The following is a 27,183-nucleotide window of genomic DNA, read 5'->3' as shown; positions in this document are numbered from 1 at the left end:
GGTCCTGTCATACTCCTGATTTCTCCATTGCCAAGTAAAGTGCCTGAAAACACTGTAAGACTACACACACACTATATATATATATATTTATTTATACATTGTACTATATATAGCATACATAATTTGCTGATAGCATAATATATAAATATATATTATCAATATATATCATATTAGTAAATTTATACAAATTGATTAGCTTAGGGGAGTGGGATATTATGAGGTTTTTTTCACCTGGTAACGTCTCTTTAGATGTATATATCAGCCTAGTCATCGCCTCCTTTATAAAACTTCCCCTTAACCCAAGTGAGGTCAGGTATTTGGTTCTTGTCCTATTACACACTTCTCATATTGCTTTGTATATTTGTCTCTTTCCCTCGTTACCTTTAAAAACCAAACCAAACCGAAAGTGATAAGAAATTTGAAGATATGGACTGGCCCTTTTCTATTAGTACCTAAGTTCTTTACATACTTGGTACACAGAAGGCAGTCAGTAATATTTTCTAAATGAGCAAGGGGGTAACGTTCTTTTGCTATATTTTGGAATCATTTCATATAGAAAAACCAAAACCTTTCTTTACTCATGTAGGTTCTCAGTGCCAAAACCAACCAATCTAGCCATGAGCCAGAGTATCTAAATTGGATGGTGTTAAGACCAGTACTAAAAATGGAAAACCAGAAGAGTGTCTCCCAGATTTCTGTATGAACACATGTCACAGTTGGGTGTCGAACACAGTGAATGTGCTGATTGTTCTCCACTGGTGGAGCTCGTGTGTGGTAGTTTGTCAAATGAGGAAAAACAAGTTGAATCATAAAGGGAAAAATACCTCTCCCATCCCCATCTGCCAAGGCTACCCAAGGAAATCCAGGAGATTTGGGAGATGCTTAGTCTCAGGAATATTAAGACCCTCTTATTTAATTTGGTTGATAGGTGAAATATAGTTCTCTGGTGATCCATTTGATATTGGGCAAGATATGCTTTAATAGCAAATCCCTGTCATTACGGCTTCTAGGGGGATGTTTGATGGTTTTAATTAGGAAGTGTGATGCCATGTTGCATAACGGAAAATCTATTTTCAGTCCAGATTCCAAGCAGGAAGTAATCCTTCCCAGCAAAGTGTGTTTAAGATGCTCCTTCCATGGCCGGGATACTGACACAATACTGGTTAGGCCAGAGAGGACAGCCCCCCACACCTCCCCAAGACAACAAGAAGCCACTCACAGAGAGAACTCCGGCTAGACAGGGACATACAACCCCACACAGCCTTTCTCAAAGATTAGTGGTAAGGCAGGTGCCTGGAACAGGAAGGCTTCCATGGAAATTTGTCAATAGACTTGTTGCCTAAAGACTGTACTAGATTCAGTAAAACATAGACAAACAATGAATTTGGGAAGGGCTCCCAAAATATGGACATGCAAAAACAGCACGGAACAAGAGAATTTAGGGTATAGAAGAGGATCCCCGAGTCGTGGAAGAAAAACATAATTTTAATTCAAACTGTTTCCTAGACCACCCTGGTTAGAGTTGTTATTAGTTCCTTAGAGAAAATGATCTGGAGAGTTATATGTCTCCATATAACCTTTAGAATTTATTGTACATATAATATGTAAATATGTATATGTATGTAAATATTTATATGTGTACGTATATATTTATGTATAGAGCTTACACAATTCTCTTTACAGAGTAGGCGTTTATTAATCTTAACACAGACTGTTGTCGCCTTCATAAAATTCCAAGTTTAAAACCATATTTATGTATTATGTCTGTCTATTTCCTCTTACCTATCATCCATTTATGTATGTATCTTCAGGCCACCTGGGCCTTATTTGTTCCAACAACGAATACTGTGATATCTAGAGTAGGCAAAACCAGCTGTGTAGTGCTCCTGAGTTCTGACACACTGAATATTTTTCACTGAATATGCCATGCCATACACTGTCACAAGCATAAAGTCATGGTAAATAGTGTATAAGGGGAACGTGGCAGGGACTGCAGACCTGATTTTGGAGGAATCCAATGTCTATCTAATGCTCTCTCACAGTACAGTGGTTCAGTTATACATATATATACAAATATTCATGTTCTTCTTTTAACATTCTCTTCCATTATGGGTTATTACAAGATATTGAATACAGTTCCTTGTGCTTGGAATGTATTCTTCTGGAGATAAGCATGTCATCTTTTTAAAGATATGCTCAGAAGGTTAAAATAATTAAACAGGATATTCCAGAGCCTAATCTTAGTTAAGGGCAGAAGAAGGAACTGGATTTTATTTGGAACAGTTCCTTATTTAAATAAATATTTACTGAATTGAGCAAGCAGAGGCACTTGCATCTAAAATTTGGAGAGGAATTAGGAGAAGGAACAAATGAGAAACACAGAGGAAATAGTCTGACTTTTCAGTGGTCAGTTTTAAATTCTGTGCTGGTGCGTATGCATTTCAGACATGATACAAGGGAAGAGTTGTAGGTAGAATGCATCACTCTTCTGGAGTCATTTTTCTGTTAACCTCTGCATCACAGCATCTAGGAGAGAGCCACAAAACATGGTTGTATTAAAAAATTATTCCCGTGTGACTCAGTGACTCTTTTCTTCAGAGATACTTTATTGATCAAGATAAACTAGAGCCAAGTTAAATCTGACAACTCAGTGAGAAATATTGCTACAATTAGTGTGGTAAAAAAAAAAAAAAAAAAAAAAAGGATGATTGGGTTAAAAGACAGTATCCCTGGGCTCAGGTCCCCACTCCACTGTTACCCAGCCATTAGTGGTGTGATACACCTCTCAACTTCTATTATCCTTAGCGTCCTCTTTCAGAAATGAGGATGTTCAATCTCTAGGCTTTTTCCCTAATTTAAAACATCTTTGATTCTCTCTTAGATTAGAAATTTTTTCTTCAAAATACTTTCATTTTAACCTCCTTTTATTTAAATGAACTTCAGTTGAGTTATACCCTGTGGCAAATATTAAAAAAATCATTCTTTTCTAGAATTTCATAGTTGATTCAGTCTTAACATCTCTCAGAAGGGTGGAGAAGAGAGAAACACTTACGGAACACTTCTTATGAGCCAAACCTTCACATCTATTTCATTCTCGCAAAAGCCTTATGAAGTGGAAATTTTCTTCATTTACAAGGAAGGAAACAAAGGAGTCAAGTAACATGCTGCAGGTCCCCCCCCCCCCCCCCCCCCTCTCAGGTCTGTCTGATTTAAAAGTCCATGTTCTTTCTAGAACATGATTCTGGCACTGTGTAAAAAAAAAAATGGTAGGCATTCCACTTAACAGATGGAAAGACTGAGGTACAGAGAACCAGGGAACTTCCTCAATTTTGTAGTAAATTGGTATTTTTGGTGCCAGGAAGAAAACTCAGGGTTTTTGGAATAGAATGTAAGCTCAGACTGGAGGACAGGGTGCAAGAATATGTCCTTTTGTATGATAACTTTATTTCTATTTGATGCCAGCATTGAATTTTCAGAGTTTTTAAATGGTGAGACATAAAAGAATTAAGCTTCTCGTATTGACATATTTTAAAAATTAAATTGTAGTAATACACTTGGTGTTTTCTAGAGACCATCTCAGAACAAACACACTTTTTTTTCACACACACTGTATTTTATTTTTACAAGAGATAAATAAACTGACACCAAGCACTGTAAATGGATGACCACAACAAAAGCAACAATGATTGCAATTACCAAACATGAAACACACTCAGAATGAACACATTTTATACACTAGAAATTGATGAAACTATTTTTTCCAAACCATGCATTCCAGTCTCCCTAGCTCCCTGATCTACTGCCTCACACATATATGATATTTGGAGTATGATAGGGCTTAATCTTGAACTTTATTTTTTCTTACAAACAGTGATTTTCTTATCTGGAATAATTTGTAATACTGCACAGTTCCATAGTTCCTCTTGCTTCAGGAAATAATTTTTTTCCCCCCTCTTAACTTCTCTTGTTTTGTTTTGTATTTTGTCCTCTGTGTTTGAGTTGGCTTTTAGCCCTCTGTTCCTTTCAGTGCATTTGGCCTGGTGCCAAATGAGAATCAGCACTTAGCCTATGAGTATCATTTTCCAACACACAGAATCAGAAGGAAAACCCCGCCTCTTACACCCACTACTAATTACCATAATATTACAAAACTGACTGTGCTCATCACTTGTGAATGTTTGTTTTCCACAGCTCTCATTCCTGCAAAGAATGAGTTTGAGCCACGTGGAGAATATGCCTTTAGGCCATTCAAGTCCTCAAGGAGCACAGAGACCATCCTGGAAGAAATGGCTACTCTACTCAACAATAGTTATTTTGCTATTACTTTGCTCCTTCAGTACACTAATCTTTACTTTTCTTCCACTCAAGGTAAGGAGACAACAGTACCTAAGGTTGCTATTTATTATACTCCTATTTTCTTTTATAAGTCTCGTTATTATCATTGTCACTCAGTATTGTTAGAGCTAGTTGGAAGAAAGAGTCATGTGGGTACAGATAATGTAAATATAATTCCAATTTTGTCACGGCAATATGGCTTTTGAGGCTTATCTAAGTGTTTAAGATGAAAGGTAGTAGAAAATACTAAATGTTAGCTGCAGAACTAAGTTAGATGGAATCAGTTAAATCAGTCAGTTGACAGATGCCTGTGGAGTGTTTTCTCCCTTTCTGGAACTCTGCTCTTGGTGGAATAAGAAGATGTAAAACACAATGCTTGCCCTCAAGGAATGGGGTGCAAGCTACACTCTTACTGAGGAAAAAGACACAAAAAGATAATAAAAGACAATAAGGTAAGTTACAGATGGTTAGCATATCTTTCTTTGAGGAGGGAAATGGCACTGAACTAGGAGTAAGAAGATATGGATTCTATGTCTCTCAATAACTAGCTGTATGCATCTGAAATGTATCTAATCTTTCTGGTTCTCAGTTTCTTCATCTGAAAAATGGTGGTAGGCAAATGGATTTGTTCATTATAATGTCCCTTCTAGCTATAAAATACAGTGATTAATAATTTAGCTAAGGACAGTATAGAACATAAATGCTTTAGGAGGTCAAGAGGGGGTCAATGACTTTGGGCTAGGTTGATCAGGGAAGGCTTCATGGAGGAAAGAGGAAATACTTTATTTGGGAAGGCCCTGATGCTTATCAGGAATTTCCCACTGAGCTCCAGTCCAAGTTGTGGGTCTAGTGAAGGGAAGGGAGGTAGGTACATGAGGTTCTTAGTAGAAATGTGACTGTTGACTACATAGCATTGACCAAAAAGAAAATAAGAAATGCTTTAATTTAGGATTTAGCCAATTCCTGGGTACATCTAAAGATTCTGAGCCTTGCAAAGAATAAGGTAGTACATGCCCATCTCAGAAAGGGCTGTGATATGAAATCAGTGACTGTAGAAACATTTTTCTAAGGGGGATTGGTCAGTTAAAATTTCAAAGATATGGTTTTACTACTTCAGATATTTGAAAGCACTTGAGAAAAGATACAGGAGGAAGCAGTACATTATAGTTGCTGATGTTAACTTAGGGCAAGTATAGCTTTGGGCAAGTTTTTACACAGTAGCCCATTAATTTGTACACGAGTGAGTACAACAGAGGAATTTGTAATCACATCCCCACTGTCTCAGGAATGTATCAAGCAGCACTCTGAACTTTCTGGAACAGTGAAGCTTTGAGCAGAAAAAAGACTTGTCAGGAATTCTGAGTGTTTAGTTTTCTGAAGAAGGGAAGGGTGAGACTAGCAACAGCTTAAATCTGGAAGTGCCTTTTCCTTCTCCAAACATCGCATCCTATTAGCCAGATGACTGTGAAGAGCACAGGATATGTTCTAGGTGTCATCATTTCCTGTGTGTGACTGGGGAACCAGTGCCTGGGAGAGAAGGAAAGTGCCTTTCTCAAAGGCACACAACTGCTCTCGCAAAGGGAAGGAGGAGGGCTCATACTAGGATACTTCTTGCCAGAACTGAATTTGATCAGTCCCCTGTGTTTGAACTCTGATTCCAGATTCTCTCTCCTAGACAATATGCAGCTTCTCCATGAAAGGTTCTGCCTCTAAAGGAATAGCCCAGAGTTTGTACCAAAGTTGGGGAAGTTTGAAAGGTTTTCAGGATATTATCCTGACAGGATGCCAGGGAGGCTTAGTTCCCATGGGAAAAGCCAATGCCTGACTGACAGTGGAATGATATTAGCTCCTGTATTCCACTTTCCACTTGCCTGCACTTCTTTTTCCCTATTGGCCACAGATTAGTATTTTTGGAAAAGAGGACTGAGGACTGAATGGCTGGTGAGTCATTATGGGGTGGCCACTTCCACCTCCTCATAATGCTCCACGACCTCGGAATTTACATTATTTTAGTCTCCACTCTGGTTTTTATATACAAAATCCCACTTTCCAGCCTCTCTAGGCACTAATTCAAAAAGTGTTAGACAGGAAGTTTGGCTCCTTCGAAATCAATCAACAGAAATTTCCTTGGGAGAATTCTTTTTTCCCCCTCTTCATTCAGAAGACGTTTCACTGAAAGAATCGGTTATGAGCCCAAGGAGTTGGTCCATCCCTAGATAAAAATAACCTCACAGAAATTGTCTCTAAGAAACCAAATGTCAGGAGAGTCCCCTGCTTCAATGAAATGAAGGCTACTTTCCAAAGGGAAAGTTGTGCTTGTACTTAAAAGCAGAGTAGATTCTATTTCCAAATGATGATCTGATTAGAGTTGGTTTGGAGAAATAATTATTATTTATTACCCCAAGTATGTAAATCTGGGCTTAAATCACAATGGGGTTACAAGAGCAACTGCTCCTTCTAAGCAAAAATAAATTAACTAAACTAAACAGAAAGTCCCATATGCTTCTTTATAAGTGGATACCCACTCCTTCCAAACGTCACCAAAATTAGAAATACAAACTGCTCCACAGAGTGGCAGGAGTGAGACTTTTGAGTCAGGCTCTGTTTGGATCTTAGCCTGGCCTCTCATCAGCTGCATGACCTTGGGCTAGTTACATAATCCTTCTCCTTGTTTCCTCATCTGAACATGTGTGTGTTGGTTATCTCACAGAGCTGTGGTAAGAATGAATGAGATAATACAGTGCCTGACCCATGGTAGGCTCTCAGTGGATGGTAGCGATTCATATTTACACCATTATTAATGACTTTACACTGAAGATAAAGTTAAAAAAGACTTTTAACAAAATGGGTACTCCTTGCTTATCTATTCCACTTCCTCAACCCAAGACTATGCCTCACTACCAAACAGGATTTTTGTGATTAGACAGATTTTCATTTGTGGCAGTAATGACAGAATAGCACAGTGGTGGTTTCTGTAGTTCTAAATAGACAGGAAAGCAGCCTACAGGAGTTCTGCAGTATCCAGGATTTCTGTCTCTGGCAATTAATTTGTCTGTGGCATTAGGCTTCTCCTCACACTCTTTATACATGAGAGTAGACAACATAGATGTTACCTGTGGCACAGATTTTGGAACTCTTTTATATTTAGATTGTTATCCAGTCCCTTCATGTGTTTAATCATGTCTTTCTAGAAAGATGATAAACTTTTTAAGAGGCAAGGACCATAGATGACATTAGTTTCTCTTGCTTACAATGCTAGTATAATGTTGGGAATGTAGGTGCTTAAAGTTTTAATTCTTCATTGTAATCAGCATCATTATCAAAACACTAATACTTAATAAGCAGGACAAGACAGAATATCTGGGCAAAATCCTTTATAAGAATTACCTCATTTAGGGCTTCCCTGGTGGCGCAGTGGTTGAGAGTCAGCCTGCCCGATGCAGGGGACACGGGTTCGTGCCCTGGTCCGGGAAGATCCCACATGCCGCTGAGTGGCTGGGCCCGTGAGCCATGGCCGCTGAGCCTGCGCGTCCAGAGCCTGTGCTCCACAGCAGGAGAGGCCGCAACAGTGAGAGGGCCGCGTACCACAAAAAAAAAAAAAAAAGAATTACCTCATTTAAACCCTTAAACAGCCTCAATAGGCTAGGTGCTGCTATTTCCCCCATTTTATAAGTGAGAGAATTGAAGTTGAGTCCCTATCACATGCCTATTATGGGTTAAACTAAATTGAATTTTAACATCTCTTCTAAGAAATCCCAAAGTAAGGATGAAATAATTGCAAGAGCAAAAGAAATTGTAGGAATCCAGTGATTTATCTCCTAGAACAGTGACTTCCCAACCTTTTCTATTGCACCTCTCTATCAACAAAATGTTCTTGAGTACAATCCCAATATATATGCTAATTTATTGTAAGTTTTATTTATACAAGTTCTAATACTCTGTATATTAAAAGATACACAAGAGAAATTTATAAGGATGAACCAAATAATATGCTTAATGTTGTTTATCCACAGTGCAAAACCATTTTGCTTTTACCAAAATGTTATATTTATATAATATGCAAATATATAATGAGATTTCTAAAATAATTGAAATATTTTAGTAAAGTAATTTGATAAATGTATTTATTTTCTTAATCTTAGTTTAACACTTTTTAATATAATAATTTGAAAGTTATGGTCTAGGTTAATTTACCTTATGGTCGCCGTTTTGACTGTCGTAACTGAAAAATTACCTCATGAAGAAATATAGATCAAAATGGAAGAATGCATTTTTGAGTGTGCTTACCGTGTTATGACACTGAATTTTAAATTCATTGTTCAGTAGTGCAAAGTTCTTTTTTTTAAATTAAAATAATATTGTCCCAAGTTGGGGGCAGGGTGGTGGGATGAATTGGGAGATTAGGATTGACATATATGCACTAATATGTATAAAATAGATAACTAATAAGAACCTGCTATATAAAAAATATAAAATTAAAAAAAAATATTGTCCCATCACTCCATTCATGATTTTTCTTCCTTCCTTAAATTCCATGGTCTATAATTAAAATCCTTACCAAGTTGGCCTTTCCTTCGTAGGCTCCTTTGCGGGTTCTTTCTTATTTCCTGACCTCTAAACATTGCAGTGCCCCAGTCCTCCTGTCTGTTTTTACCCACTGACTTGATGCTCTTATACAGTCTCATATCTTTAAGCACCACATAGAAGCTGAAGACTCTTATTATCAGAACTCCTTAAATTCCATCCTTACGGATCTAACTACCTTCTTGACACTCCTACCTGGATATCTAATAAGCATCACAAACTTGACATGTTTAAAAATGAGCTCATGACTCTTTTCCCCCCAGTTTACTCCTCTTAAATCTTGCTCATTTCAGTGATTAACAGTTTTTTCTTTCTAATTACTCCTGCCCCAAATCTTGGTGTCATCTTTGTCTCTTCTCATTTTCTTATCCATATCCATGTCAGGAACTCCTGTTGGCTCAATTTCCAATCACTCATCACCATCTCCACGGCTAGCACCTTGGTCAGAGGCACCGTGCTTTCTTGCATAGATGATGACACTGATCTCTTAGCTTGTCTCACTGCTTTTGCTCTTGTCACCCTTTAATTTATTCCTAGCATAGCAGCCAGAGAAATCCTATAAAAGAAAAACTGCTAATCGTGTTTAAGCCCGAAAAGTCTCTTAAGCACTTTGCCACAAGGAAACAAATGCACTTTACATGGTACAAAACGTGTGGGTATACCTTACCTTACTACTAAGTATCTTAAAGCCTTTAGTATTTAAATATCTGTATTTATAAAATCAACCACACTCGTGGATTCCTGTAGCATGTAAACTGTGGTATGTTGCAATAGTTTGAAACTGAGATCTCCTCAGGGTATTTCAGTCACTGTATATGATTGTCTGAATATTAAATAGTGGAGACATTATCAATCTGAAATGTAAATATTTCTATAGCTTAATTTGTTATTTAAAATAGAAATTCTGTTATTTTCTCACATGCCAGTGGACCATCTTGTGAAGTCACTGGGATGCAGAGACTATTATTTATAGAAAATTTCTGTAGCCCAACAGGAGGAGAGTCCAAGATCAAATAGTTGTACTGTGGGTAGAGATTAGGTGGATAAAAGGAGTTCTTAACTTTTTCCTAGAAGACCCAAAAGGTAGCCGGGTAATGAAAGGTAAAGGAAGGCGCCAGCCATCTGTAAAGGAAAGCTGAGAGATCCAAAACAAGGGGGAGGGAGGGATTTCTTTATGTGGCTAGGGAAAAGAAGTCGGCTTCAGGAATCAGAGGCTCTAAATAAATCAATCAAGAAAGTTGTGACACTGTCATCATCCTGACCAATTCTTCTTCTTCCCCTACAGACTGCCAGTGGGCCCTGTATAGCGAAGTTTGGTGAGTAACACGTCTCATATACCTCCTTTTTTACTTTCCTTTAGTATTTGATGCAAAAGGCAAGCTCCAGAGTTAAGAAAGCATGCATTCTATTTTAGTCATCCTTCAGCTACTATTTATAACTGCTTATCTTGTGGCAAGCAGTTGTCTAGGAGCTGAGGCTTCAGAGGTAAACCAGATGGACAAGCCCATGCCCTGATGAAGACTACATTCAAGGTCACATCTCTGGGCAGGAATGCATAGCACTCCCATAGGCCTGGGAATCTGAGATCCAGGAATCTACTTTTAATTCTGTGTTTTAATAAGCACAAGTTTCAGATTTCTACAACCTTTCCCTGTGACAAACTCAAAGTCATTCTCACATTTCACATACTGCTAGCATCCAGTAGAGTGAGTATAGGGTGCGATTTTTTGTTTCTAAGTATATAGATGAGAAATGAGAGTTAGGGGAATGGTCACTTCTCTGCTCGTTTCTCTTCTCCTCTTAGCTCCTGAGTCACTTTCCTTTATAGTGACCTGGTACTTGCTTAGAAGACACACTAAAGTTTACAGTCGTCCTGAGCCTTAGGGCATTTTTTAGAATACATACAAAATTGAAATGAATATATTTTGGGTTGTTTACTGGTTTAAGGTCAAACAAACACCCATTTTCAGCTGACAGACAGAAGAATAATTTCTAGAGTTAACTTCAACTCCTGTTTTCCTATACAGTGCAAATTGCACTGTATAGGAAATAGAATGCATGCTTTCTTAACTCTGGAGCTTGCCTTTTGCATCAAATACTAAAGGAAAGCCAGGCTTCCTTGCTTTGTGGAAATTAGGGAGTCTCTTTTTACTTATCTCTGCCTTTGTGATTTGTTTTTGTTTTTCTAGTGAATGGAGTGAAACTCCTCATGATATGTTGAAATTTTCTTTTGATATGGTAAAAGTTGAGAACCTCAAGTGATGCTAAGATGGTCTTTAAGTGTCCCCCATCACAGAATTAAATATGAGAACCAGTGACACTTCTTCCTGGTGACTTGCCTATGGTCAATTACATGGTCAAGCAGGAAGAAATTTACTGGGCTCTGGGCTCATTGGAGATACAGGGAGACTTTGCTTCTTACTTTAATGATCTTTCCTTCATTCTCCTTCAGAATCTACCCTCAGAGCCTTATATCTGACATTTATATACAAATAAGAATTTGTCAATATGTTATCTCTTCCAGGGTACTTTTTTTTTTTTATCAAGGTTTCTAATTATGTGACAAAGGCTTTGCCTCCATAACAAAAATTATGGAGAATTAGAGAACAGGCCAGATAAGTGTTTTGGGAGGTAAAAGCACATCCTGGGATTCTGAAATCACACCTCTGTGTAAAACAATTAACATTAGGAAAATATGTAAATTCCATATATTCCCATGAAAATAAACAAGTCTTGACCCTTTCCCCATCCCCTTTGACAGCAATAAACCAGGGATACTTATATTTAAACAAACAGTCAAATAATTTCCATTTATAAACTCATTAATTTACCAGTAGCTATTTTGGGAGGGTTTGGATAAAGATATCCCAAGTGTATCTTGAATGATATATACCCATAAAGTGCCATAATTTAGACACAGTGCACCTAATTCAGGAACACGGTTGTATCATTCAATCAAGATATATTTACTGAGCACATACTGGGTACTACCAGGAATTCTTTTTGGTGCTGAAGATATAGCAATGGACAAAATAGAGAAGTACTTGTTCTCAAAGACATTATGTTCAAGTGGGTATAAGATAGACAATAAGCAAATGAACAATGTATAATAGGCTAGATGGTGACACCTTCTATGAAGAAAACTAAAACAAGGTAAAGGGAGAGAGTGACGGGAGAGCGCTATATTTTATACAGATTGATGAGAAAATCTCATTGATAAAGTGATACATAGTAAATAGTATTTACACAGAGAAAGGCAAATATGTATCCTGCACTGCCAACTTTGGTCAATCATCCTGGCGGGTGATTCCTCTCTTCCTTCCTCCTTTCTTCCCTTTCACAAATATCGATCGACAAGAGATGAAGTGCCACCCTAAAACTTAACCCGTGTCCCTATTCTAAATGTATTTCCTTAGAACTCCCCAAGCAAGAGATACACTTAGGAGCTGCAATTTCTCTAAAACAAGGAGTAGGTAGATACTTAAAATATTAAAATTGTGGTTGGAGAGAACTAGTATAGACCGGGTAAAGAAACATCCTGTAAGTAGGAAAGAACTATAATCAAGAAGAAGATGAAATAATTAAATAACTATGCTTTCCTTTTTTTTTTGCTTTCTCTCCCCCGCCTTTCTTGTAAATGTCTTATAGGACCATTACCTTCAAAATGGCAAATGCCCTCTCCTGAGCCTTCTTGTGTGAATAAGACAACTGATTGGAGGCTGAAAATACTTCAGAATGGTTTGTATTTAATTTACGGCCAAGTGGCTCCCAATACAGCCTACAAGGGGCGAGCTCCTTTTGAGGTGCTGCTACGTAAGAATGAAGACCCCATACAAGCTCTAACGAACAACTCTACAATCCAGAACGTAGGAGGGGCTTATGAATTCCATGCTGGAGATATAATAGACTTGATATTCAACGCTGAACATCAGGTTCTAAAAAATAACACATACTGGGGGATCTATTTGCTAGCAAATCCCCAGTTCATCCCCTAGAGACTCGATTTGGTCTCCTCTGTCCTCTTCAGCACATGCAGAGATGCCAGTGGGTAGGATGGAGGAGGAAGATTCTCAATGCCTACAGTTCATCTGGGCATACAGATCAACACAAACAGAACTCCTTTGCATGTGGATTTTCATTTCTCATGCCTGTCTGAATAAGACTCAGAGGGAGGACCAAAGACATTTGGTACCCTTGACGTTAGGTCAGCAAAGGCACTTTACTAGTTCATGATAAAATGAATACGGGTGGCTAGAGGACAGAATCTTCTCAAAGTGTCTTTGTCTAATCCTTGAATCCCTGGGTGGAAAAATGAACTCTTATTCCCATGGGAGCCTTATCTGGTATGAAAAAAGATCCAGGGCAGTAGCCTGGCCTTGTTCTCATACTCTTGGACCGTGGATTTCTTGACTTCATTCTTCCCATATTCCCATCTTCTGAGACCCTCCTAATAAAAAGTAGTCAGACTTGGAGGGTGGCCACAGATAGGCCAGCAATACACCACTTTAGATTTGATGGCATTAGAGGATAGAGAACACTCTTGAGAACTGTTGGGACAGAGGCACAGGTGGCATTGGAATGGAACGCACTTTATTCGGGAACTTTCCTTGATTTTATCATACTCAGGACGCAGAGTGCTTTATAAAACTAGCTGGTCAAAATGGTCATTCTGAACCTTCACATAGGGCTTCAAGAGAACTTGTGTACGTGTCTAAACATTGTCAGTAGTAAAGAAAGAGTAATCATTACTAATCATAAGATTTACCCCAGAAATTGATATTACCATTACTGTATTTTGTCATGTAATGATTTCATATTTTTAGCTAGCTCTGCACAGTTTGCAAAGTGCTTTCATATATCACATGACAATTCTATGAAGTTAATGGAGCAGGTATTTTTGGCACAGTTTTAACAATGAGAATTTGGAGGCAGATGGAACATACGTAACTTGTTTCAACCCACAGAACTAGTGGTTAACAAGGGGCCCTGGGCTTCCCACTGTATCACACTGTTCTAGCTCTAGGGTTGGTATTTCTGCTATCATATTAGAAGTCTATAAAGTTTAGGAGATTTGATTTTTCAGGCAGTATATTCCCTTTTAGCCCAAGCATAGTTAGAGGGAAGCTACACCAATTCTTTCCTTTCTCAGCAAACTTTTCCTTTCCTTGCCTGGAGCAGGGAGCACAGCGTGTTCAGGACTGACTTCAACCAAATCCCCTTCCTCACTTTGAAGAGCCTGTCTTGGTCAAATGTGTAAACTTGCAAAAAGAATGAATAGCACTCAATTCTATGACAGTCTGCTAAAGTTTTGGACTCTGCAAAATTAACTAGCTGCTTATGGGTTCTTGTTGAAAGGTATGTAATGTGATTACATGATAACCCAAGTTGAAATATTTATGGATATTTGTAAAAGGCTACATTGTTAATTAATAGTATCACCGTATAAAGCTAATTTAAAAATATTTGTATTGTGAGCAAGAAAAACTGCCTGGGAGCAGACTAAGCCTGAGGCCACGGTGCTTCTTAGTAATTTTTTTTTAAAAGATGTCTGCTGAGTTAGCTTAGGGCCAAAGGCTTGGATGCCTGATTCCTCTTGCATATGTATATTTTCTCAGGAGATTAAAGTTATATGACTTATATTTATGGAAACTTGGTGATATTGATTGTTGTTGAGTTATAAGCAGTAGTGTGCTGGAGTGGACCAGTACTAGTTCGTAAGAAGTGATTGTTAAATGTTCACAAATTGCACAATCTGGTTGTTAAATACAGTTATCCTTGAAATTGGCCATGGTGGGACTATTTATACCATGGGAACTGGCAAATGCTACAAATCAGGGCTTTTCTTTTTGGAAAACCCATTCACCAGTACACCACTGCTTGTAAAACTCTCCTTAATAACTCCTCTTGGCTTCTGCGTCATTCCTGGGACAATCAAGGCAGACAAGGGAGAAAGTGAAATTGTCATACTCCTAGCAAAAGCCCCACACATCAGTGATTTCTCAGGGTAAGCAGAGGTCTCTGCAGTTGCAACCAGAAAGACAGCTACCGACAGATGACCTTTAAATTTCCCTAGTGTTGTAATTTCAGGTTTCGCTTTCAATGTATACTGTTTCCTTGTTTCTTCAAATAGTTGTTTACATTTTAAACCTATAATAAAGTATATGTTGGTAAGTCATCTGTAGCTGATTTATCTGTGGGTTATCAGACTAGAGTTTTTGATCCAGAGAATATGAGGGTGCATCAAAGAAATTCTGGCCCATATGAAACACTGCTTTTTAAATTTACTTTTAGAAGTTTTTAAATTGAGGTATAGTTGATTTACAATGTTGTGTTAGTTTTAGGTATACAACATAGTGATTCAAAATTTTTATACATTATACTCCATTTAAAGTTATTATAAAATATTGGTTATATTCCCTGTGCTGTACAATATATCCTTGTAGCTTATTTTATACATAGTAGTTTGTACCTCTTAATCCCCTACCCCTATCTTGCTCCTCCCCCTTCCCTCTCCCCACTGGTAACCAATAGTTTGTTCTCTGTATCTGTGAGTCTGTTTCTGTCTCGTTATATGTTTGCTTTATTTTTTAGATTTTACATGTGAGTGACAACATACAGTATTTGGCTTTCTCTGACTTATTTCACTAAGCATAATGGTCTATCTACATTGTTTCAAATGGCATTATTTCATCCTTTTTTTATGTCAGTAATATTCCATTGTATATCTAAATTACATCTTTTTCCACTTATCTGTTGATGGACACTTGAGTCGCTTCCATATCCTGGCTATTGTAAATAATGCTATGAACACTGGGGTGCATGTATGTTTTCAATTAGTGTTTTTGTTTCTTTGGATATATACCCAGGAGAGGGATTGCTGGATCATATGGTAGTTCTATTTTTAGTTTTTTTGAGGAACCTCCATACTGTTCTCCATAGTGGCTGCACCAATTTACATTCCCACCAACAGTGTAGGAGGGTTCACTGTTCTGAAAAGTTAGACTTAAGAAAATTGTTTGTTAGAAATGGATATAAAATATTTTTTTCAATTTCTTGATAGTCAAGAAAAATTAAAGTAGCATGAAGGAACTAGTTCAATTTTTTTTTTAAATACACAGTGCTGGGCTCTAAGCAGACTCTGTCTACATATCCACAATGAATGCTCTAGATAGCAAAATGCAGACTCTTCCATTCATTTTATTTTAATCATCTACTGATTTCTATCAGCAGTTAACAGCTTTAAGGAGTTCCACACAATTTGGTGGAGCTATCGCTCCAAGACACATAGCAGTATTGGTGAATCTCATTATACTGCTTGGGAAAGTAGACTACAGGGTTTATATGACCTGCTCAAAGAACTCAGAAAGCGTTGGGCAATAGAAAAATGAAAATTCATTTTTTAGGGCCCATTAGATTAAACCAACTTTCTCATTGCTTCAATTGCATAATCAGGGTGGGAATCTCTGTTTGTTTTTAGCCTTCAGGGTGATTGTTTCCACCCAGCTTTGGTGTTGTCCAGGGACACCATGTGGGGCAGGGTGGGGGGGAGGGTGGAGCAGAGATGTTTTTCACACAGGGCCTCTCAATACAGAGTCTGAGTTGGACTGAGGTGTACTGGTGAATTTAAGTTTCTTAGAATGGAAGATGTAGAGAGCCTCTTCATCTTCCCTACCTGCTTTCAGGTTGAACCTCTTATCTAATGGGCTAGTCTCTGAGAGGAATCTGGTGGCCAGAGTCTAGGGTCTGACAGTGCCTGGATCTTGGTTCTTATTGTCTGTTGAATGAACAAACAAATGCATCACAGATATGAGTGTTGGTGTGAATTTAACGTTATCGTGTGTACTCTGCATGACAGAATCCAACGGGCAGCCTTCAGGCTCCTTTTTTTACTGTCTCCCATCCCATCACCTACAGTTCTCAAGCACTGTCCTTCCTCCCCATCAAAACCTGTTCTCCAAACTAATGGCTACCAAGGGCGGTGGGGAGATGTGGGACGAATTGGGAGATGAGGATTGACATATATGCACTACTATGTATAAAACAGATAACTAATGAGAACCTATTGTTTAGCACAGGGAACCCTACTCAGTGATCTTTGGTGACCTAAATGGGAAGGAAATCTAAAAAAGAGTAGATATATGTATACATATAACTGATTCACTTTGCTGTACCGCAGAAACCAACACAACACTGTAAAGCAACTATACTCCAATGAAAGTTAAAAAAAAAAAGCACCCTGTTCTCAGGAACATTGTTAAAGTAATTATGGAAAAGAAAAGAACCTTGTAAATTAACTTGCAATAGGGTAAATAGTCAGTAAACTACCTTGTCTTGCATTTCTAGAACAGGACAAAATCCTATTTGGTTTAAGCCTTGCTGGGCAGATGCACCAAGAAGCAACTATCTTTACACTACTAAGACAAAACAATTTGTTCGGTGATCAATAGTGGAGTTTTTCAAACTGAGGCCTATGGACTCTATATCAGATTCACCCAGTACGCTTGGGAAAAAAAAAAAGATCCCCAGGCCCCACTCATATTCCAATGAATAAATGTTTCTAGGAGTGAGGCCTAGGAATCAAATTTTTAATGAGCTCTGACCCATAGGTGATTCTTAGGTACACTACAGTTTAAGAACCACTGCTTCATGGCATGCAACTTTGAATCTCAGCTGAATATTTCTCCAAGTATTTAAAGACAATCAAAGCTTCTAAACAAATAAACAAAATTTAAAAAGCAGAACAAAAAACCAAAGTTAGTGTTGTCCATGAGACTTACCATAATCCATCTCTCATCACAAAAGCAAATGGCCTTCTATCTTCTATTTGAGTCTGAAAAAAGGTCATGCTCTTCACTTTTCATAACCTAGTGACAACTTTGCCACTTGAATGCTGGCAATCTATGGCATATGAGCCTTGCCACAATCAATATTACATTATTTACCTGTATGCTGTCAACTCTCAAATTTTTATCTCTAGCCCAAGTTGTTCTCCTTTATTTCAGACTTGTAAATTCACTTGTCTAGTCAATAATTTCACATTGGAGGTACAGTGGACATCTTAAATTCAACTTTCCCAAAGTGAATCTTTTAATGTTTCCTCAAACCAGCTTTTCTTGAAGCCCTCCTCATTTCAATCATATTGCATGAGCCAAAAACCTTTGAGTCATAGAGTCATTCTTGACTTCTGTTTTTCACCCATTTAAGGAAATCATATTGTCTTTACCTTCAAAGAGAATCTGACCTCTTTTCTGCTATGGCTCTTGTTTGTGGACCAAGATTATTTCAATAGCTTCATAACTAGTTACTCTGCTTCTACTTTTGAAGTCAGATATACTTTTTCAAAATCCCCGTTTTGCTGTTTATCACTTATTTGGGTCTTGGACAAATTACTTGCCCTCTCTGAGACTCAGTTTCTTGTTTGTTTTGTTTATCCAATGTCTGATGCATAGTTGGAGCTTAATATTGGTTGAATCCAGGAATAAAATAAAATAAGTTTAAAATATCAATTAATGTATGAAAGGTTTCTGATACGTAGTGCTACTAAAATGGTGGCTGCCATTGATTTCATTTTTATTAAAGAGTTGGATTTATTCCTGAGTTTTTAAACTGCCACTTCTCAAGTTGACCTGTTAATTTAACATCTATCTTATTCTCTTTCCTCCCCAAGAAAAGGTAAGCCCCAAGATAAAAGCACTTTGTTTATTCAGTGCTGTATCACCAGCACCTAAAATAGTGCTTGGAATTGAAAGAACTCAACAAATATTGAAATGAATGAACAAAAAAGATGGGATGCTGGTTCTTGGTTAGAATGACCAGCAAGATATGAGATACATATGTTGCAAACAACCTCTCAAAATAGTCTAATGTCCATTCCTCTAGGTTTTTAAAAACTCTAAGTAAAACAATGCATGGAAAATTCTAAGTATTTATGTATATAACAAGTGCTCCATAAAACTGGCTACCACAGTAAGAAAGAGAAGCAAAATGACATGTGACTGGTCATCTCTGCTTGGTCCACAATATGCAAAGAACCTGGTTTATGTGGCTTGTGTAGCTCCCATGCCCCGAGGGATGCTTGGTGCCCAGATGGCAGTCATGGGCGATTACCTCCATGATTACCATGCTAACTGGAGAGCAAGGGCTGTGACTGCTGTGTCCCCACTCTATTGCTAGCCTGGCACATAATCAACGAACACAGATTGCTTGTTGAGTAAGTGCTTGCTGATGTGTCTTGTTATTAAGCAATTAGAGGGTCTGATGCCACCATACCTCCTCAGGTGTGTCCCCTTAGCTTCCTAAGAATCTAGGGGTAGGGGATTAAGAGGTACAAACTATTATCTATAAAATAATCTACAAGGATGTATTGTATATAGCACAGGGAACATAGCCAATATTTTACAATAACTATACATGGAGCATAACTTAAAAATTGTGAATCACTGTGCTATATACCTATAACTTATTTAATGTTGTACATCAACTATACTTCAATAAAAAATTAAAAAAAAACTGGCTACCACACACCACCATCATCATCATGAAAGTCATTTCATTATCCTTGTTTTCCTAGGAAGCAGTATTCTAGAGCACATTAGCTTGCTTTACTATAGTAATGCTTTCACCAAATTTTAAGGTAAGCTTGTGCCTTTGGCCTTTATTAAATATATTTATTAGAAACAGCCATGTGTATCTTCTCAAAAAATGGCTCTTAGAAGCATGTTTTTTATGTTACGTATCATCCTTTGTGGCAAACACGTTCAGGAAAACTGATCTCTCATGAACTTGAAGCCATAGCTCTATGGGAATTTTTTCTCACATATTTCTATTGAGCAATAAAGAGTTCAGTAATATGTGAGATTTTAGAATCCACACATTTTTCCTCTGCAAAGGCATTATAAATCTCTAGAACCTTGATTTGTTATTAACTACTTCACACGAATATTTTTGGAAACATGAACTGTGGTTTCTGGGCACAGACGTTGACAGATGCCACCTTAAGCGGTGAGTTGCTTCCTCAACAAGGCTTTTCAGAGTGGTTATTTCAGAGGGGTGAAGTTACCATGTCTGAAGTCCGGGATCCAGGTTTTTAGGTCTAGAAACTGAATTTTTACAAAGTCTTAGAGTTTATACATCTCTCAGGGACTGCATAACCAAACTCATAAGAGAGTAAGATTTAAACTAAGGTAGAAGCTTATTGGTCAGTACGTTCTCTTCCTGAAGGAAGCATTGTATGGTAATTCAAATTATAACCAGAAGGTTATTGGCAGGCATGGAATCCAAGTCAGGGTGGTTAGGTAGGGGATTCAAATGAATAATGGCCTAAGATACAAAATGCCTCTTTTACTTATTGAACAAATATTTCCTGAGGCCAAGTATATCTCAGAAATTATACCAGAGGGGAAACTAAATGAAACGATATAATGCCTGTCCTCAAGCAGTTTAGAATTTAGCTGAGAAACATGTATGTAAACAAATGATCAGAGGACTGTATATATGATAATTAATGTGAGTAAATTAGTCCATGGAAGAGATGAAGGAGAACCTGAACAAGGACAATGGCATTGGTGATGAGACTGAGAGAAAAATTTATGACATAGACTCACCAGACTAGTGATTGTGGTAGGTACCACCGGGGTTTCTGCCAAAGTCATAATGGTTTCCTTATCAGACTTCCTTAACCACAGGGGTGGGTTTCAGCAGCCTCATTTTCACCATGTGAGCCCATTCTCTTAGCCAGTGTTGACTTGTCTGGAATTAACTGCCCTGGCATGATCTCTTGACTGGAGAAGATAAAAATTTGACAGCTATGTGATAGCCCATCTTCCTCCTATAGAGTGGACTGAGAAGCAGAGAGACCCAATCTGGCTGAGACAGAAGAATGAAAGGGGTACGCAGAGAGAAGCAGAAATGAAAAATGGAAAGAAACTCCACTGAACTGCTCTTGACCCATAAGGCCCAGCTATGTTCTTACCCTTGGATTCTGTAAGAATCACTGCAGCTCTATGACAAATTCCCTTTTACTTTACCCCACTCAGCTACCTTAAGTTTTCTTCTCCTAATTGAAATCAGAGTCTTAACTAGTAAAGTGATCAATTTAAGGTGAGGGATAAAGAAGAAGGAAGGACCTTGCTCGACAAAGTGAGGAAGATGGTGATGTTTTCATGGTAGGGGATATGGAAGGAGGAACTAGAGAAAGTTTGGGATGGATGAGATAATGAGTTCAGTTTTATAAATGTATGATTTGAGATGTCTGTAGAATATCCCAGTGGGCATTACTAGTATATAGCTGGAACTCAGGAAGAGTCACATGAGATGGGATTAATATTTGAAAGTCAACAGCCTTTAGAGTAAAGTCAATGATGTGGATAAAATAACTATAGAGAGGATTTAGAGAGGGAGCAAACGACTGAGACCCGGGGAACACCAACAGTTGAAGACAGGCATAGCAAAGGAATCCTATAGGGTAACAGCCAGAGACAAAGGAGGTCAACTGGAAGAGAAGCAGGCCTAAAAGACTGAGAATGAGGGTGTGGTCAGTGATGTTAGAGGCTGCAAGAAGTCAAATACTACGAGGATTGATAATTGCTCATTAGATTCCACTGGTAAGTAGTTGCTGGTGTCATCAGCAAGGTCATTTTCAATGGTATAATGGGAGAAGAATCCAGATTTCAAGGACTGAAGAACAAATGGGAAGAATAGCGCCAGATGAGGAGTTAATGGAACCTGAAACAATATGTTATACTACTTTCTGTAGAAACTTGTTTGTGAAGAAAAAAGAGTTGTGGAATGGTAGAGGATGGGTAATCTCAGGGCAAAGGGAAAGAAAGAGGCATCTATCTGGTAAGCAGACTACATGTTAATGTTGGTCAGTCAGGGTACCCTCTTCCCAGCAGAAGCAAGCCTTGAGCAATAAAATGAGCTGGGCAAATCCAATGCCCTTTCGTAGGAACTTGATCTAGAACATACAAGGAAAAAGCACCATTTAGCAGTGGAGAAGTTAAATGATGCCATGGAACTGTTGACAGGAAGAATAGAGCTAATGTAAAAGGAAAAGCAGGTGCTGCCATGAACAGGAGGGAGGGAGGGATGGAGGGAGGGAGGGAGAGAGAGAGAGACCATGAAACTTGTTGGAAAGAAAAAGTTGAAAACAGTCAATGCCCAGAGATGCTTCAGTTTCTGATCTAATTTCAGTTCCTGTTCTAGGCCTTGTAAATCATTTTAACAAACCATTTTTCCTCCTTGAGTTAGTGTAAGTGGATCTGTTGCCTTTCAACAAAGTAAGGTCCATCAACTGTCTTTTCAAGATGTTTTAAAAAACATCTGTTATTTTCTAGGCTGTATCATCACAGGGGAGGCAAATGAGTACTGTGGTTCAGAGATGGGTTTAGATTTAGATAGACCTGAATTTAAATCCTCACTCTGCTACTTACACTTTGTGTGAGCTTGAGCACTTTGCGTAACTTCTCTGGGTCCAGGTGTTCTCATCTGTAAAGAAATAATAATTATTTCTACTGCATAGTATAATTTAAGGATTAAAATAAAAGAACGCACACACAAAAAACTCACCTCAGTGTCTGGCAATAGAAAGTTAAATAGATGCCAATTATTTTTGTGTTATTATCAGTTTATAATTAGTTTTGTTAGGCAGCCTTTCTCTATCTTAAACATCTTTTTTAGTTTCAGTGAGTTCCTTCTAGCAACTAAGTACATATTCAGCTTCTTCAGACTTTATATATTTGCATATTGATATGTGAATGCTGCTTGGAATGATGAATATTGAAAAGCTTTAATCTCTGTGGCTTATTCTTACTAGCTGCCTTGTCTTAGATCTTCTCTAGAAACATAGTTAAATGGAGAATACACTTTATTTAAATACATTTTATTTAAATTGCAAACATAATAGTGATTTTATCGTATATAAAGATCTAATTATTCATTCACTAATTCATTCATTTATTCCACAAATATATGTCAAGGTTTTTCTAGGTACAAAGTGCAGTTAGGTGCTATAGACAATGTGAAACTTTGTAAGACATTGTGATTTAAGAAGCTATATCTAGTAAGAGAGATAGATGGATTCACAGAATTATAGAGCTAAAAGGTACCTTATACAAAGATAATCAATCCCCATTCTGTCATTTACAGATGGGGAAGCTGAGACACAGTGAGGTTAAGAAGTAATTCAGGAATTCAAATCTGGATTGTCCGAATCCCAGCCCAGTTCTTTTTTCAATTAGATCATCCAATACAATAACAAATGAAGCAAGTGCTATGATAAGCGTAGGGCTATAATAAAGGATAACACATTCTAGCCAAATGAGAGAAGGGGGAAGAATTTTAATTCATGTGTGATGAAAGAGTAGGAGGCAGGCCTACAGGCAGAGGGTGAAGTGTGAGCAAAGGCACAGGGTGTGGAAGACAGTGTGTGTGGTCCCCTGCTTGGTGAAGGTGATAGGTGGAGATAAGAGACGGGAGCTGACACTGAACAAAAAGGAAACCAAATCCCAAGCAGTTGTAGTGCTATTTCAAGGAATCTCTGCTTTACTATTTAGGGGCTTTTTGTTTTTTTATTTTAGAAATTTATGGCTTGATGGGACCTTTTTCAGAGAAGGTAGCTAAGGTAGTTCAGGTAGCATGGTGAAAGGTGGGTGGGAGGGGCAGAGCAAGACCACCTAAAAGGCTAATGAGATAGCCCCAGTGAGGCGTGATTTATAGTGGCAGAAGCAGCAGAGAGGAGAGGAGCTCAGACAGAAGAGCAATAGTAAGAAAACATGGATCTTGAAGAAGACATGGTTATAACAACAATGATTTTAGTTATGACTGAAACAACCATCTCAGTATTTTAGATACTCCGTTTTAGCAACAAATGGATAGAATTATTTTCACTAAAATAATCAGATGCACTTTGAAATTTTGGTAGTTTAAATAACATAACAAAATATTTCGTCAAGCCTTCCTACTAAAACCTGGAATCAGACAAGGATGTCCATTCACACCACTTCTATTCAGCATAGCATTGGTAATCCTAGCTAGCAATCAGGCAAGAAAAAGAAATAAAAGTCATCCAAATTGGAAGGGAAGAGGTAAAATGGTGATTATATGCAGATGACATGATACTGTATACAGAAAACCCTAAAGACTCCTCACAAAAACTACTAGTACTGATAAACGAATTCAGCAAGGTAGCAGGATACAAGATTAACATAGAGAAATCTGTTGCATTTCTTTACACAATAAAAATATCAGAAAGGGAAAGTAAAAAACCAATTTCTTGTAAAATCACATTAAAAAATATCTAGGAATAATCCTGACCAAGGAGGTGAAAGAATTATATGCTGGGAACTATAAAACATGAAAAAAGGAAACTGAAGATGATTCAAAGAAATGTAAAGATAGCCCATGCTCTTGGTTTGGAAGAATGATGCCATTCTGACCCGTGTGAGGTTGTACCTCATTGTAGTTTTGATTTGCATTTCTCTAATAATTAGTAATGTTAAGCATCTTTTCATGTGCCGGTTGGCCATCTCTATGTCTTTTTGAAGAAATGTCTATTTAAGTCTTCTGCCCGTTTTTTGATTGGGTTGTTTGGGTTTGTTTGTTATTAAGTTGTATAAGCTGTTTGTGTATTTTTGAAATTAAGCCCTTGTTGGTCACATAATTTGCAAATGTTTTCTCCCAGTCCGTAGGTTGTCTTTTCATTTTGTTTATGGTTTCCTTTGCTGTGAAAAAGCTTATAAGTTTGATTAGGTCCCATTTGTTTATTTTTGCTTTTATTTCTATTGCCTTGGGAGACTGCCCTAAGAAAACATTGGTATGATTTATGTCAGAGAATGTTTTGCCTATGTTCTCTTCTAGGGGTTTTATGGTGTTGTGTCCTTTATTTACGTCTTTAAGCCAGTTTGAGTTTATTTTTGTGTATGGTGTGAGGGAGTGTTGTAATTTCATTGATTTACATGTGGCTGTCCAGTTTTCCCAATACCAATTGAAGAGATTGTCTTTTCTCCATTGTATATTCTTGCCTTCTTTAATGAAGATTAATTGACTGTAGATGTGTGGATTTATTCCTAGCCTGTCTATTCTGTTCCATTGATCCATATGTCTGTTTTTGTGCCAATACCACACTGTTTTGACTACTGTAGGTTTGTAGTATTGTCTGAAGTCTGGGAGGGTTATGCTTCCAGCTTTGTTCTTTTTCCTCAGGATTACTTTGGCAATTCTTTTATAGTTCCCTAAAATTTATTAATTCCATAAATTTTATGGTTCTGTATAAATTTTAGGACTATTTCTTCTAGTTCTCTGAAAAATGTCATGGGTAATTTGACAGAGATTGCATTAAATCTGTAGATTGCTTTGGGTAGTATGGCCATTTTAACAATATTAATTCTTCCAATCCAAGAGCATGGGATATCTTTACATTTCTTTGAATCATCTTCAGTTTCCTTTTTTGATGTTTTATAGTTCCCAGCATATAATTCTTTCACCTCCTTGGTCAGGATTATTCCTAGATATTTTTTAATGTGATTTTAAAAGAAATTGTTTTTTTACTTTCCCTTTCTGATATTTTTATTGCTAGTGTAAAGAAATGTAACAGATTTCTGTATGTTAATCTTGCATCCTGCTACCTTGCTGAATTCATTTATCAGTACTAGTAGTTTTTGTGAGGAGTCTTTAGGGTTTTCTGTATACAGTATCATGTCATCTGCATATAGTCACCATATAGTTCACCAAAATCAACTAAATTTCAATAAAAATTTTACAAAAGTATTTCTTCAAAATCATTTAACAAGCCTGACACCTGGCCAGAGCACCAAGACCCTGTGAGCAACAGGGCAGAATTTACTGGGTACAGTGAAAGCAGTGCTTAGAGGGAAATGGGCAGTTGTAAACACCTTGGATGAGCTCAACCGTAGGCTGGTCACAGCTGAGGAAAGAGTCAATGAGCTTGAATACAGGTCAGAATTTCCCAAACTGTAGAGGACCAGTGGTAACAACTATCCAAAAACCAGCAGACTACTCCCGGACACCAGCAAGCATTTATTTATTCCTTTACCGCGGGGTCACCTGCAGGCATAGCAAAGATCAATAAAACTAAAAGCTGGTTCCTTGACAAGATAAACAAAATTGATAAACCATTAACCAGACTCATCAAGAAAAAAAGGGAGAAGACACAAATCAACAGAATTAGAAATAAAAAAGGAAAAGTAACAACTGACACTCCAGAAATACAAAGGATCATGAGAGATTACTACAAGCAACTCTATGCCAATAAAATGGACAACCTGGAAGAAACGGACAAATTCTTAGAAAAGCACAACCTCCTGAGACTAAACCAGGAAGAAATAGAAAATATAAACAGATCAATCACAAGCACCAAATTTGAAACTGTGATTAAAAATCTTCCAACAAAAAAAGCCCAGGACCAGATGGTTTAACACCTATAGTGTTAAACTCTTCCAAAATATAGCACAGGCAGGAACACTCCCAAACTCATTCTTCAAGGCCACCATCACCCTGATACCAAAACGAGACAAAGGTGTCACAAAACAAGAAAACTACAGGCCAATATCACTGATGAACACAGAAGCAAAAATCCTCAACAAAAGACTAGCAAACAGAATCCAACAGCACATTAAAAGGATCATACACCATGATCAAGTGGGGTTTATCCAAGGAATGCAAGGATTCTTCAATATACGCCAATCAATTGATGTGAGATACCATATTAACAAATTGAAGGATAAAAACCATATGATCATCTCAATAGGTGCAGAAAAAGCTTTCGACAAAATTTAACACCCATTTATGATAAAAACCCTCCAGAAAGTAGGCATAGAGGGAACTTACCTCAACGTAACAAAGGCCATATATGACAAACCCACAGCAAACATCATTCTCAATGGTGAAAAACTGAAACCATTTTCACTAAGATCAGGAACAAGACAAGGTTGTCCACACTCACCACTATTATTAAACATAGTTTTGGAAGTTTTAGCCAGTGCAATCAGAGAAGAAAAAGAAATAAAAGGAATCCAAATCGGAAAAGAAGAAGTAAAGCTGTCACTGTTTGCAGATGACATGATACTATACACAGAGAATCCTAAAGATGCTACCAGAAAACTACTAGAGCTAAGCAATGAATTTGGTAAAGTAGCAGGATACAAAATTAATGCACAGAAATTTCTTGCATTCCTATACACTAATGATGAAAAATATGAAAGAGAAATTAAGGAAACACTCCCATTTACCACTGCAACAAAAAGAATA

At 37.6% G+C, this 27,183-nt stretch overlaps 1 protein-coding gene and 2 long non-coding RNA genes across 3 annotated transcripts in view; 1 reads left to right on the top strand and 2 right to left on the bottom strand.

Annotated features, from left to right (window-relative positions):
* Positions 1–1,674: 1,674 nt before the first annotated feature.
* On the bottom strand, positions 1,675–7,784 carry LOC112391619 (uncharacterized). Its single transcript, XR_003001533.1, has 2 exons — positions 7,723–7,784; positions 1,675–2,526 (listed from the first exon to the last, which is right to left on the bottom strand). It is a non-coding gene; the product is annotated as an uncharacterized LOC112391619 (long non-coding RNA).
* On the top strand, positions 4,163–13,456 carry TNFSF18 (TNF superfamily member 18). The gene is made up of 3 exons (XM_024732990.1): positions 4,163–4,368; positions 10,205–10,235; positions 12,568–13,456. Exons 1-3 carry the CDS (start codon positions 4,210–4,212, stop codon positions 12,912–12,914), a joined length of 537 nt encoding a protein of 178 aa, XP_024588758.1. The 5' UTR covers positions 4,163–4,209; the 3' UTR covers positions 12,915–13,456.
* LOC112391618 (uncharacterized) overlaps positions 7,861–27,183 on the bottom strand; it is a 309,696-nt gene continuing 290,373 nt past the window's right edge. Inside the window, exons 5-6 of the long non-coding RNA XR_003001532.1 lie at positions 22,350–22,404; positions 7,861–7,873 (exon numbers count right to left, since the gene is read on the bottom strand). This is a non-coding gene — a long non-coding RNA (uncharacterized LOC112391618). The remainder of the gene's footprint in view (positions 7,874–22,349; positions 22,405–27,183) is intronic.

Source organism: Neophocaena asiaeorientalis, unplaced genomic scaffold (assembly GCF_003031525.2).
Source record: "Neophocaena asiaeorientalis asiaeorientalis breed wild unplaced genomic scaffold, Neophocaena_asiaeorientalis_V1.1 scaffold305, whole genome shotgun sequence".
In the NCBI taxonomy this organism is placed as follows: domain Eukaryota; kingdom Metazoa; phylum Chordata; class Mammalia; order Artiodactyla; family Phocoenidae; genus Neophocaena; species Neophocaena asiaeorientalis.
This window is presented reverse-complemented; position numbering and strand designations above follow the sequence as displayed.